Source organism: Theobroma umbraticum, unplaced genomic scaffold (assembly GCF_002168275.2).
Source record: "Theobroma umbraticum cultivar Fairchild unplaced genomic scaffold, ASM216827v3 scaffold_4.1, whole genome shotgun sequence".
In the NCBI taxonomy this organism is placed as follows: domain Eukaryota; kingdom Viridiplantae; phylum Streptophyta; class Magnoliopsida; order Malvales; family Malvaceae; genus Theobroma; species Theobroma umbraticum.
In genome coordinates, this window is record NW_018397258.1 from 8531864 (window position 1) to 8546109 (window position 14246).

Here is a 14246-nt window from a genome sequence, read left to right on the forward strand (position 1 = left end):
GCTCATTAGAGGAACGTGTCCGAATTGGAGTTTTTCTTAAATTTGGTGATATTTTAAAAACAATTATATAATTAATGATTTTTTTAAAAATTTTGATAAAAGTTGCGTATTAAAATATATAGGTATATATATTTATATATTGACTATTGTCTGATATGAAATATTTTAGTTTCAAATGTGTGGTATAATTACTGCAACCCGACCCGACTTACACTTTAGTAAAAACGGCAGCGTTTAGGTGTAACTAGCAACATCCAGTGGCGCCAAAAAACAAGAAGCAAAACAGGAAATAGGAACGCAGCGAAGAAATCGAAGCTGACTCTGTCTTTCGACGGCAATGGCACAAGACGACGTCACAAAGCGCCAAACGGCACACTTGCTCGAATCTATAAAGTCAGCTTTCATTTTCTTCACACAATTTGAATCACGTTCGTTTGACGGCAAAACAATTTCCCATCGAATCTTCTTCTACGTCTACCACCAGATTCCAGTTCCGAGACCGCAACCACCAGGAGATGGAGGACGCCCCCCATTCCGATACCAGCTCCGGCATGTCCTCCGTCTCCAGCGACCTCGACGCTGAGACCGAGCTCCAGTCCATGGCTGGAAAGGTAAATTAAGTTTTGAATTTTTTGCTTTAAAAAAAAAACAGAAAATTGAGGTGAATTTTGTTTTGGTTTTAGGGAATTAAGCATCTTTGTTCGGAGCTTCTGGAGTTAAAGGCGGAATCAGATGAAGATTTCCACAGAAATATTTTCTCTAATTATTCTTCCTTTGTCAGGTAATTTCTTTTATTTTCTTTTATTTTCTGTTTTAATTGAGTTCGTTCGAAGTTGCAATTTGTTTTTAAAAATTCATTATTTTGCATGCAGAATATTTAATGAAGTAAAAGGAATGGAAAATGAACTGATGCAATTAAAGAGCCAACTTTTAACTCAAAAGAGGCTTGTAAAAGACCTTATAGATGGAATTCATTTAAAACTTTTATCAGAGGAAACTATTGACTCAATTCTTCAGGAATCTGAATCTGCTGAACTAACTTCTCCAAGCGAGTTGGAAGTTCATATCGATAACATTTCAGAAACATTGGATATTCTCATGTTAGAAAACAGGGCGGATGAAGCAATAGCTATTTTAGAAATGGAGGCTGAAAATTTACAAAGGATGCAATATAAAGACAATTCTTCAGCGGACTTGTTACTGTTGTATAATTCAGCATTTTCTGAGAAAAAGGCCATGCTTACTTTACAGTTGACATTATCTGCTGAAAATCCAAGAATATCTGCTGCTGAACTGCGAAAAGTGTTAGTTGGAATTTGCAGACTTGGTGACAGTCATCTTTCAACTCAATTGTTGCTTAAGTATTACCATTCGCGTATAGCAACTGGAATGCATAATCTGCAGTGTTCACAATCTTTTTCAGATGGTTTATATGTTAAAGAACTTGCAAAGTTTGTGTTTTCTATGATTTCTCAAGCAGCAAGGAGCTTTATGATGTTATATGGAGAAACTTCTCCTCATGCGTCAGAACTTATTCAATGGGCCCGGGAAGAAACCAAACTGTTTGTTGCTTCATTTAATACATATGTGAAGTCCAATTCTGATATAAGCAAAGGGATATCGATGGCAGTAGAATCCATGCAGTTTGCAATGTCCTATTGCTCCTTGTTAAAATCTCAGAGACTATTCCTAAGACCATACTTGATCAAGCATATTCGTCCTTGTATGGAAGAGGTTCTACAGATACACATAGACCATTTTAAGAAAATTATCAGTATGTTTACAGCAACTGACACCTGGGTTTTGGGTACATATCTTATCTCAGAAATTTTAAGTGAAGGGAATTATATGGATTTTGGGCAACAGCCGGAATATTGCCATCTCACTAACAGTGGCCGGAAGTTTGTAACTCTGTTGCAGGTTTGCTTCATCTCTTTCCTATATTAATTTTGTGAGTGACTAAGCCTTCTATGCATATGTTTATACCAATTTCTTCACAGGCAAACTGAATTTGTCTGTAAACTGTAGGATATAAAAGCCAACTAAATATACAATTGTTCCTCTATCTCTTACCTAAGGCCTAAACAACCATCGCTTTCAAAACTAGCTCCTTTTACGCATTATGTTACTGTTATCAACTTCACTGCCTAGACAACTAGATATCTGTAAATATATCTACCTACTTATTTCTTTCCCTTTTAGAGTTAGGAATAGGTAGCTACCTATTTTTTGCCTTAACAAAACCAGTAAAAGGATGAAACCCTGAAACCAGCACACTATATTTTGTTCCTTCATATAGTTTGTTGGATTCCCTTTATAAAAGTACCAGAGCTTTTTGGGAAGTGATCAAATCGTGTTTTCCTGAAGTGTCAAATTAAGGATAATTCACCAGGGATGAAAATTTCTCATATGTTCAATTTGAGTCACACTAATATTTTGCTATATGTACCTGTAGGTGCAACTGAATGTTATGCATACCATTTTCCTCTTTTCAGGCCATCATAGCAGATGTCACCCCTTTACTTGCCATTCAAATTGAAGGTGCTATCCTTAAAGGACTGATGAATCTCTTCACAGAGTACATAGATATCCTTGAGAAAGCTATTACCTTTGAAACACATGTTTCCGAGAATGGTTCAAGAAGAACTTCAGCAGAGTCGTTGCCACAACAGATTTCCATGCTTGCTAATTTATCAACATTACAAAATTTCTTCTTCAAGGTCATTAGAAGTTTCTTCAGGGGTACTGGTAACATGAATTCTGAACTAAGGAAGAAAAAATCCATTGATTTTCAACAGAAGGAACTTGATGGATGTATACTTTTCATTCAAGAGGCTGCTGCTCAGCTCAGATCTCATTTCTGCAAGCAATTTATAAATAGAATGATGTCCCTTGAAACTGGCTCTAAACTTATTAAAGAAACCTGCACTGATAACCAGGAAGAGCTAACCACGTTTCATGATGCAATGCCCTCTATTGCATTTCAGGTAACCTTTGCTTTTGCTATTATGTGACAAACATGGTTTTAAATGTTGTAATAAACTGGTATAATCACTTTCACAATTATCATAAAATCCTTTTTTCATCTCCCCAAATAACATATATGTTGGTATAAATGTCTTGTTCACATGGTAAAGAATTGAAAGGGGTAGGAAACATTACACTGTAAAGCATGAATGAAAGTGCATAGCCACACCATGCCATAAGTTTTCATGGTACCTGTTTCAGGTTATAAAGATTTATGTTAGTGTTTTGGCTTTGTTCTGAATTTCTGCTGGCACTATCTTTAATTGTGTTAACATAGTTATTTGATTTGTTGGATTGGGCCCTTTTTTTGTTTATAGGTCCCTTTTTTCCCCTCACATTCTGAAGAAAAATGGCATCTTTGATACAAAATCTTGTGAAAAAGAAAAGTAGCTACATATATTTGGATACATTAGATGAGACATTTATCCAATGAGACCAATTAGGGTTTAGTTTCTAGCTTATTTCATATGGTTTTCATTTTGGTTTGCAACAAGCAGGTACTGTTTTTAGAACTAAGAAAAGTTGATAAACTTGCTGAAGAAAATGTCGTTGAAGAGGATTGGTCGATGGAGCTGTTAAGGGAGTTGATAGAGGCTATATTTTCTTGGATAGTAAACAACAAGGAGATTTGGAGATATACAAAAGAGGATACACCTGTCCAACTTTCTGACATTTTCAGTCAGGTATCTTTATTCTAATGCCAGAAAATTGCTGGAAATGAATTTTGTTACACCACTATCTACATCAGTTTCTGTATTTTTTGTTTATTATTATTGTTTTAGATTTGCAGTCTAGATACTCAACTTTTTTGGCACATTTACCTAGTGAATAGCTTTATTATTAACATAGTATTTAGATACCTAAAACCTTTGGTTCATTTATCTAGACAAATCTGCAGGAAGCAAATAATGGTTAACCTTCAAATTATACGTGTTTCCTTTTCCAAAGTGTTGGCTGCAATAAAACATATCGTTTTCTGCCATTTGAACATGTTGAAAGTCTGTTCCCTCTTGAAACCTCAAGTTTCAAACCTCTTTAGTTTTATGTTCCACCTTAAACAACACCATATTGTATTGACTCCGTGTTTCACTGCACCTGCAGTTTAAAGTTCCTAAATTAATTTTCTGCACTGTACCTGCGATGTGGGTATTTGGCAGAATTATAATTTCAAAGTTATGGATCAGCCATGGAATCCTGAATAAGCAGATATTCATTGGGAGTTTGAGACTTATTGTGAGCATATGTTTCTTCAGTGAATGTATTATTCAAAAACAACAACTAATAGTGTACAATCTGGTAAACGTGGTTTAATTTGTTGAATTTTTTATTTTCTTCCTTTCCTTCAGACCATCAAATGTAAGGAGAAATATATGGAAGTGGTTCAGATAGCTTTCATCTAGACAGCTACATTGTATTTCTCATATGTGCAGTATTATATATGCTGATTGATGTGTTAATCTTGTTGCTAAAACAGTTTGTCTTGGACATGCATTTTATGGTGGAAATTGTGAAATATGGAGGATACTTCTCCAAAATACCCTTGGTTCTACTAAGTCTTGTGGATTCAGCCTTTACTTCAGCTGGACTTGATCCTAAAAGGTGATATTTCAAGTCATTGTAGAGTGATTGATGCTAGAAAGCTTTAATTATTTATCCCATGCTTAAAAGAATCTCCAATATGGCTTTTCAAAAGAAAAAAAAAATGAATCTCCAATATTCTAGTGTTTCTCTCATCTAATTCTAGTGTATTATCATACTAAGGCCTGGATATCAGATGGCCTACGAACTGCTTGGGATTCTCATAGTCATTTAAGCATGTAAAATCACTGGAGATTCTATTTGTGAAGGAACATCTCCAGTTTATGAAAAAGTCCCAATCCATCAGGAACCTTGGGACTTGATTTCCATGTTGCATGATGCTTGTAAGCCAATAAAGCAAACTGCTTTGCTTGAGGGATTTTGATTTCAGGTTTTCCTTTTCTTTTTACTTTTATATATAGTTCTCTCTTCTTATTTATTTAATATCTTCTATTGCTTGTGTTGTATGTAAGGATGAGCTTTTTCGCCACTTCTTTTGATAGACATGATTGTCCAGCATATAATGTATTATACAGTATTTAGAAGCCTTTTCACTAATTGTTTGCAACTTTTATTCTCTGAGTGACGTTGTAATCCCTTCAACACATGTCCTTTTTTCAGAGATATTGACGGTGATGGATGGGCTAAAACTGCTGCAACTGAAGCAATTCAAAAGTTACTGGAGATCGAGAAAATGCAACTGTTTTCTAAAGATGATTCTGTTGATATTTTGGAGGAATCACATGAAAATGAACCTGTTCAGAATGAAAGTACAAGAACTATGAAGGATTCTCTACTGTTGGGTCAGGATCCATCAACCACGGACGCAGTTGAAATTGCCATTACAACAGAAACAGTGATGACGGCAAAAAGCCCTTGTGAAGGGTCACTATCTCCTGCTGATGTTGAGGATTTTTCTGTTGACAAAAGTGTTGTGGTTTTGGCAGATAACTATGGGGGAGTAGAGGATGTGGAATCTGAAAATGGCATTAGCCAAGCATGTAATGAACATGAGAAAACTGATTTGCCAGATCCATCATCATTTGATGGTTATGGTGACGCTTCTGAGTTAAGGGTTCCCAACAAGAAGGACTCTGGCAATGAGGCTGATGCCACTGATTCTGTCGTTAATGAGCTAGAAGATGATGGAAAGAAAGTCGTCGGGGACTAAACTTGCTTCTGCAATAGTGGAAAGCCAATGGCAGACACAACCTAGAGATACCTGGCTCCATAATCGGACCGGTAACAAGGGAAATGGAAAATGTAAAACTAACCATGGGTAGTTGAGAATAGTGAGAAGCCAGATGAAGGGAAATCCAGGATCATTGATGGTATTGACAGAGATGAGGTATGGCATCAAGTTAGGAAGATTGTATCGTCTGGGCGAAAACCTTTTCGTTTAATCATATGAAATAAGATATGGAGGGTTTCACTTGTTGAGGGAAATATTTGATTCCAGGAATGAGAATTGGTTCAGCGGACTGCACTCGCAAGCCTAAATGACTTCCCTTGATTGACGAAATAAAATATAGTAGAAATTGTTTTTATGATTTATTGTAATATTTGGTTAGGAAAAATAATTTTGAAATATTAACGGAACAAGTAAAAAAGATAAAAATATTTGTATTATAATATATAATTATTTATTTTAATTTTATTTTATTTTTTAAATATTACTAATGGATTGTTTAAATATTAAAATTTTGTAATTTAATCATTAATATATTAAAATATTAATATTTTATTTATAATTTAAATATTATTATAATTAAAAGATTAATAATTTTAATTAAATTTTATCTTTGAAATATATTTTTTATAATATATAATTAAAAACTTTAAAAAAATTATTTTAAATTCTTTTTTGTCATTTTCCTTTCCTCTCTTTTGGTTGGCCATTGGAAATGTGGTCTACGTAACTGTGCATCACTAAGCACCAGATCTGGCCGCAGATGCCAAATCTGGAGTTTTCTTAGTCGGATCTTGACGAAGAGCTCCAAATCCAGCTCTATAATAGCCTCCGTCGCCGCCTTTGCTACCTCCATTGCCATTACTGCTGCCCCCTTTTTAATCTTGGTGTTTAAAAATCTGTGGCTCGAGTGGTTGACAGCTACTATCTAAAAGAAAAAGCTGAGTTTGAGCTAAGTTTTGGGCATACCTTGAAAGCTAAGAAATTAGGCACTGTGTTCTGTTTAGGGGCAAGTTCGGAGCTGAAGAATTGTTGCTGGGCAAGGGTATAGCTTAATTTGGTTTTCTGGTAGAGAATTACATATCACTCTGAGTGGGTATACGGTTTTTAACTTAAATAAGCTACTGATTTTCGAGTATATGCTTGGATTTGTTGAATCAGATGACTTGGGATGCATGAGCTGTTAGAAGATTAGGAGTGCTTCTGAATGCTGTTTTTGTGAAAAGTAATACTATGTATAAGTTATGTACTGTTTTGTTAAGATGGAAAGCAAGCCCTTCAAAATCTAGTACTTGATAAACCTCCATTTGAAAAAAATGCTATAGAGCCATGTAGGCTGTTTTTGCTACTTAAGAACTGTCCTTAATGAATTTCCCTGGGGGAACTACTTGCTGTTTTTGTATCAAAGTGAATTTGCAAGAACACTTGATTTTACTTGGCATGATTGAAGTGAGTTTGATTTTTGGAACATTTAAAACTTGAGGCATGACCTTATTTGTTTTTCTTGGCATTAAAACAAATTTGATTTATAATGCATTCTTTTAGTGTCTAAACGGAATTGAATGTAATAAAAGCCATTCATGGGCTGTATTACGACCATTATAAGCATTTCAAGACATCACTATTTTTGAATGTACATGCTGTCTTGTGTAAGGTTTGAATTTAAAGAGCTTTGACAAAATTGATAATTCGTGTATGCATTAAATGGTTTCCAAAAATTGATGAATTTAGCAAGGAATTAGCTTGTTTAATATGAGGTGTGTTTTAAATTGTATACTATCTCGAATTAGGTTCTGTAGTTACGACAGTAGACGTAACTTATGGGCATATAGGTTGTATTCTAGCTAGAGATTGGTTATTTACGCCTATGGAGATGTCCATAGATGTGCTGATCTTTCCTATGGAGATGTCCACAGATGTATTGACCTTCCCGAGACTTGGTACACTTATTACTGATATTTGAATGAGAATGGGTACATGCTGTTTTGGTTCTAACTTGTTACATCATGGTTGATATATGCTGTATATACTGTATTTGACTTTATTGAATCGGAAACAATTTACCTTAAAGCATGACCCAATCTCAAGCTGTGCAATGGTTTTAGTTAGTGAACATGTTTTAGCCTGGTCCACAAGGTGCATATATTATATCACCATTGTTTCTGTCAAGAGGTATTTTTCATAATATGTCCACTTATGTATTTATTTAAAATCTTCAGCCTTTATTGCTTGCTTTCCTTCTTCGCTCACTCTCTAAGTCCTGAAAAACTTAACCTCAATCATTTGGCAAATGGTATATAAGTGACTAATTGGAAGCATTTTTGGTGAGGGGTTTTCAGCTTGCTGTGCAAGTAATGGCATCTTTTAGCACCCCATTTTGAGTCAAACTCCACTGTTTTAGAGGTTACGTTTAATCTAATGATGTTTTTTTCTTGAAAACAATGTGTATTGGGACACATTTATGATTTTAGCCCTATTTTTTGGTTATGAGTACTATTAAAATGGCAAGTTTCAGCATGCAAGCCGGTTATGTAAGGTCGAGGCCCATTGTGTTAGACAGTGTATGGCACCCGTTGATGATTGTGTTAAGTACTTGCATTGTGTTAAGTGCTGTGTTGACCATAGGCTATGCTAAGGATAGATATAAAATGTAAATTCAAGTTTTATGACTTTATATACGTTGATGTTGTGGATTGAAGTTTAAGGTATTGGTATTCTGCAAGAGTGAATGTTTAAGGCTCGCTAGATCTTGTGGGTTTGCCTCCAAGGCCTATGCGCGGGTAGCGACCGTAGCGGTGGGTCGTTACTCTGTAGAAGTGGCAAGCACTAGGTAGCGGAGGAAGACTTTGACTGAAAGGAAAAGAAAACGTTTTTGCAAAAAATTAAATCGATCAAACGAAAGGAAGAGAGAGAGGTGGTAAGATCAGGAGAGGAGGGCAATAGTGATGGAGCTACGATTTGCATAGAGAGAGGCGAGTGAGGAAGAGCAAGACGAGGAAAGAACAAAAAGAATGTTTTTATATCATAAAGATAGTAATTTCATAAAATGAGTAGGAATATTTTTGTTTAAAAATATTTTAACTTTATTCGGCTTTTCTCAAAATAGATAGTGTATATCGAGAAAGAATCTCGTAATTAAAAAATGAACAGAACATATGAATTATTATACATCTGAAAAATATAGCTTAAATTCAAAAAATTATGAATAATAAAGAAATTTATCCATATTTCATCTGTTATGTTTCTTTTTTTTTTGTATATATATATATATATATATATAGTTTCAAGTTTTGGATATTTTATAGTATATAAAATGTTCACAATTTTTAAAATTTGATCTTTTGAAACTAATAAGTAATATTTAAATATTTTTTTAATACTTTTTAAAGATGCCCACATACTAAGTTTTAGAAATTGAGTAATTTTGTGCTCTGATTTATTTAATATACTATAAACGAAATTACTACTTAGGTAGTGTAGGCAATATTGAATTATTGATTGATTTGTCAAACACTCAAAAAAAAACTGTAAATACGCGGGCAAATTTTGGGGCGGGAGTTCCTTAAAAACGAACAAACCCCGCGCCGTTCAGTTCCGCCAACTCAAAACCTCTATGGCGCGCATATTCTAAATCGAAATCTCCGCCGTCCACGTGTGTCCATATCCTCCCACGTCAATTGAATCGAAACATCTTTCTGTCTTGTCTTGTCCGCCTCTTATAAACCTCTGAAGCGGCCCAAGTCCCTGCAAAGAACCGCTTCTCATCTCATTTCGGAGCTCCGTTTTAAAAAAAAGAAGAAAAGACACTCTCGAAAGGAAGAATTTTGGGTTCTCAAGAAATGGGCGATTTTGCTAAGCAGAATAGTAATCGGGCCATGAACCCTTGGGTTCTTCATCTCCAAAAGCTGGGTCTCGAGCTTAAATGTCCTCTCTGGTTCGTTTTCTTTTGCTGCTTTCTTTTCTTTCTTTCTTTCTTTGTTTTTTTTGAATTTACTTCTTTTGGGTTTTGTAATTGATTATTGTTATTTTTTTTCTTTTGTTTGCTGATGTTGCAGTTTGAACTTGTTTAAACAGCCGTCATTGCTCCCATGTGACCATTTGTTCTGCCAGTTAGTGCCCTTTTCTTGTTTTTTTTTTTCTTTTAAGTTTTTCAGTTTCATTATTTCATTGCTTAGTCTTTAGTATTTGTTCTTGAAATTTGCAGTTCATGCGTAGTCAGATCAGCTGAGTTTGGTCCGGGATGCCCTATCTGCAAAACCCAATATGCAAATCGAGGTACATTTGATTTATTTGCTTCTCTTTTATGTATATATTTTTCCAGAAGTTATTGGAAACTAAATTTTCAGAAATATAGTTATTGGGTCTTCTTTCTTCCATGCTTAAAGGTTGACGTTTTCATTAAAAAAAGTCAAAACATGTGTGAAGGTAATCAAATTAGTAATATTTTCCAAAAAAGTGTTTTTTTTTGTTTAATTTAGTGTTTTTTTCTTTAAATGGGTTTTAGTTTGTATGATTCATTTTTGTCTCCTTTTTAAAACTTTGTGGAAGCCTTTATTGTTTGCTTCTTAGAAATTTATATGGGTGAAAAGGCTATGTTTGTTGCAGATTTAAGGCCAGTCACCTTCATGGAGAATATAGTGGGAATCTATAGAAGTTTGGATGCTGCATTTTCTGCCAATATTTCCCAGTGTGTTGTAGATGGGGTTGGCAAGAATGATATATCTGTTAAGTGCAGCATGCAAAGGCATGATGAAGATAAAAGATATAAGACTCCTAACAAAGGAGGGGTTGAATGCAATAGTGCTGGGAAAGTTGATTTGCTTGGACCAATTTCCCAAAAGCAAGTTGGGGCATCTCAAGAGTCTGGGAATGGGCAAATAAGCATGAGTCGAGGGGATCAAACATCCCTGGGGAGTCCTCCTTCCTCTGGTGATACAAAGGACTCGGACAATGATAGTAGTGATCAGGTTAGTGATCATGGAAGAGATTGCCCTGCTTCTGGTGATGTGTTAGGTTGTAGCAAGCAGGCCTAACTGCTTTAATGTTTTTAGTTGAATGATTGCATATCACTGTTGTTTTCCCTAGTTACTTCAGTTTCCTTTTAACCTGTTGCATTGTTCTGTGCTTCCTCTAGTTTCCCTGATATATAGCTCTTCTTTTGGTCTTATGGTGCTGATATTTATGCAATTGCTTGTGGAAAATGTCATCCTTTACAGTAATTATTCTTGCTCATTAGAGTGTATGTTGGTATATTTAACTATTATGTTAAGCACAGTTTCTTTACAATCTCACTTGTTGACATGGATTTGATTTTTCAGAGTCGTGGTAATTATCCAGCCAAGGGATTGGGCAAGAGAAATTTTGAGGAGAAGCTGGATGATTCTGTTTTAGGAGTTGCTCATTTATGGGATTCCAAGAGACAAAAGGGGTTGAACTATGGGCCATTAGAAACGGGTGTGGAAAATATTGGCCATTGCCAACCGGTTCTGCCAGCCCAAAACTTACTGACTTCCAATTTTCAATTAGGATCTCAAAATGGAGCACCTCTTTCTGGTGCAGATCTGCCTGTAATATCAGATGACTTCTATGGAAATAGAGCTATTTGTGGATTTTGCCAGTCTTCTAGAATCTCAGAAGTAAATTTCTGTTGACCATTGCTTGATTCTTCTTTGATCATTATCTGTTAGTGAAATTTATCTGTATAATTAGGGTTAAGATAATGTTGTTGAATTGTTTTGTTTGCTCTTATGACTTTGTTACTGATTCCTGGTGTTCTCAAAATTTTTACAGCCCACTGGACCAATGCTGCATTATGCCAATGGAAAGCCAGTTACAGGAGATGCAGCATTCTGCTCAAATGTTATACATGTCCACAGCTCATGTATTGAATGGTATTTCTCCTGGCAATTTTAAATTAGTAAAATATTTAAGAAAGAGGCATTATGGATTTTTGCCTAGGAAGAGGGGAGTTTCAGTGAAATCTGTTTATATTTGGACTAATCATGTTTTGATTTAACACATTAACTTCCTTTTGTTACTTTCTTGCCACTAAAGATATGCTGATATTGTCTATAATTGCAGGGCACCCCAAGTGTATTATGTTGGTGAATCTGTTAAGAATCTTAAGGCAGAATTGGCAAGAGGTGCAAAGCTAAAGTGCAGCAGATGTGGACTGAAGGGGGCTGCCCTAGGATGTTATATGAAGTCTTGCCGCAGAAGTTATCATTTTCCTTGTGCAAAGGAGGTTCCAAAATGTCGATGGGACCATGTAATTGCAGTGCACCTTATATTACATAGCATATGCTTTTATTGCTGTGAATGTTCTGTTTTTGCTCCAACATGCTTTACGTGTCAATTTCTGCTCATGGTTCTTTCTTTTCTCATACAGGATAACTTTCTTGTGCTTTGTCCAGCCCATTCTTCTGTCAAGTTTCCGAATGAGAAGTCTGGAAATGCCCATTCTTCAGTCAAGTTTCCAAATGAAAAGTCTGGACGTTGCATAACAGCTGATCATTGCGAGTCAACTGAAATGTATATTCTCAATTTCTTAGATCTTGTGATGTGTTGTTAATCGATCAAAATATCTTACATATCTTTTGCAGGCCTATACCTTCTTTACATACTTTTTTAAGTAGTTACTATCTTATATTTTGTTTTGATTCACTTGAGAAGGAAGAAAGAGTAAAAAAGAGAAGGAACTAAATCATTTGGATAGTCCCTTTAGTCTTTTTTAATTAATGGATAAAGCCATAAACTGATTATTGAATTGTCTGGAAAGTGAACTGATTGTGGTTCTGCATGCAGTGACCCATCGAAATTCAGCTTATTTTGGGGCCAGCCAGCTGAAAAAAAAGAATGGGTTTTTTGTGGATCTGCTTTGTCTTCTGAAGAGAAGGTCAGACGAGATGCAACTCATTTTTTTGTATTTGAATTTGAATCATTAAGTTGTGAGTGGTTATCATTTCTGTGTCTTTGAATTGTTTGTGTGTTTTACTGTGTGTTGAAAGGTCAAAAACTCAAAGTGTTGTTATTGTTGGAGTGTTGAATTTTTAAATTGATTCCTTTTTGGTGTTAAAAGTTTCATGATGGATGAAATTGTAGGATATGCAAAATATGATTTAAAAATTCTTTATTAATAGAATATCCTTAATGGGTTTTTTCTTTTCACAAACAGCAATTGACTCTCATGTGGTAGTAAAGTTACCAACGATGCTGATATCTAATCTTTTTTGACCTTGTTGTAGTTTGTTTTGGTCAAGTTTGCAAAAAATATTGGTGTAACTGTATCCAAGTTTTGGAAGCCAGATGTCACACATGTGATTGCTTCTACAGATGAGAATGGTGCATGCACTAGGACACTTAAAGTTCTCATGGCCATTTCAAATGGGAAGTGGGTTCTTAAAATGGATTGTAAGTTCAATTGTTGCTTTCCACTTTATGGGCCTCATGTTTCTTTTGTTACATTGCATGTGTGCTGGTTAAAAATTTAACCCTGTAGCGAATACTAATAATTTGTATTGTCACCGCTGATACAATTGAAAGCTTTGACATTACAGGGATAATGGTGTGCATGAAAGCTATATATCCTGTGAATGAAGAACCTTATGAAGTTATTCTTGACAACCATGGGTGCTCTGATGGCCCCAAAACTGGCAGACTCAGGGCATTGGATAATGTAAGTCTTTCTCTCATGTATAAAAGTGCATTAGTTTTTGAAGTTGGTAATGCTTTTACTTTTTTTAGTATCTTTTTCTTGTATCATTTTAGTAATTAGATATTTGAAAGCATCAAGTTAACTATCTTTATATCAAAAATAGCTTGTGTTTATAGATATGCTTGGATTGGATGCTAATTTCTAGTAAGTTGCTTTTGCAATTGAAATAAATTTTTTAATCGTTTCACTTGTAGGCACCAAAGCTCTTTGATGGCTTTAGATTTTATTTTGTGGGTGACTTTGTGTCTGGTTACAAGGAAGATCTTCAAAATTTGGTTGTTGCAGCAGGAGGTACTGTTTTGAGAATAATGGAGGAACTGCTGGAACAGAATAATGGTGATCAGGCAGTTCAAACGAGGATGATTGTTGTGTATAACCTGGATGCACCCAAAGGATCTGAGTTAGGAGAAGAAGTTTCTATAATTTGGCAGAGAATGAATGAAGCACAGGATTTAGCTACAAAAATAGGAGGACAAGTTATTGGCCACACATGGCTTTTGGAATCAGTTGCAGCATATAAATTGCAGCCTTTTGTCAGCTAAGCAAAGAATGACTAGATATCGTTTTTAGTTCTGACAACAATTAATTTGTTAGCTGTGTCTCTGTTCAGAGCGTGCCGTAAATCTTTTGCTGTATGTGGTTATGAAAAACTTTGTAGTTTAGTTTCTAATATTGATTGTAATGTCATATCATGCTTCTTTTGATCTGGGCTGCATTGTTCTTCCATGAATGAAATTA

General features: G+C 35.1%; 2 protein-coding genes across 2 annotated transcripts; both read left to right on the forward strand.

The window, feature by feature from the left end:
- Window positions 1-258: 258 nt before the first annotated feature.
- On the forward strand, window positions 259-6198 carry LOC110413844 (exocyst complex component EXO84B-like). The gene is made up of 7 exons (XM_021424835.2): window positions 259-611; window positions 684-781; window positions 873-1920; window positions 2496-2987; window positions 3525-3710; window positions 4502-4626; window positions 5227-6198. The coding sequence occupies exons 1-7, from the start codon at window positions 516-518 to the stop codon at window positions 5774-5776; spliced, it is 2595 nt and encodes an 864-aa protein (XP_021280510.1). The 5' UTR covers window positions 259-515; the 3' UTR covers window positions 5777-6198.
- A 3325-nt stretch (window positions 6199-9523) lies between these two features.
- BARD1 (breast cancer associated RING 1) lies at window positions 9524-14212 on the forward strand. Its single transcript, XM_021425190.2, has 12 exons — window positions 9524-9728; window positions 9850-9903; window positions 9999-10069; window positions 10400-10761; window positions 11113-11430; window positions 11585-11685; window positions 11876-12062; window positions 12183-12325; window positions 12599-12689; window positions 13039-13204; window positions 13351-13469; window positions 13703-14212. Exons 1-12 carry the CDS (start codon window positions 9634-9636, stop codon window positions 14048-14050), a joined length of 2055 nt encoding a protein of 684 aa, XP_021280865.1. The 5' UTR covers window positions 9524-9633; the 3' UTR covers window positions 14051-14212.
- Window positions 14213-14246: the final 34 nt, after the last annotated feature.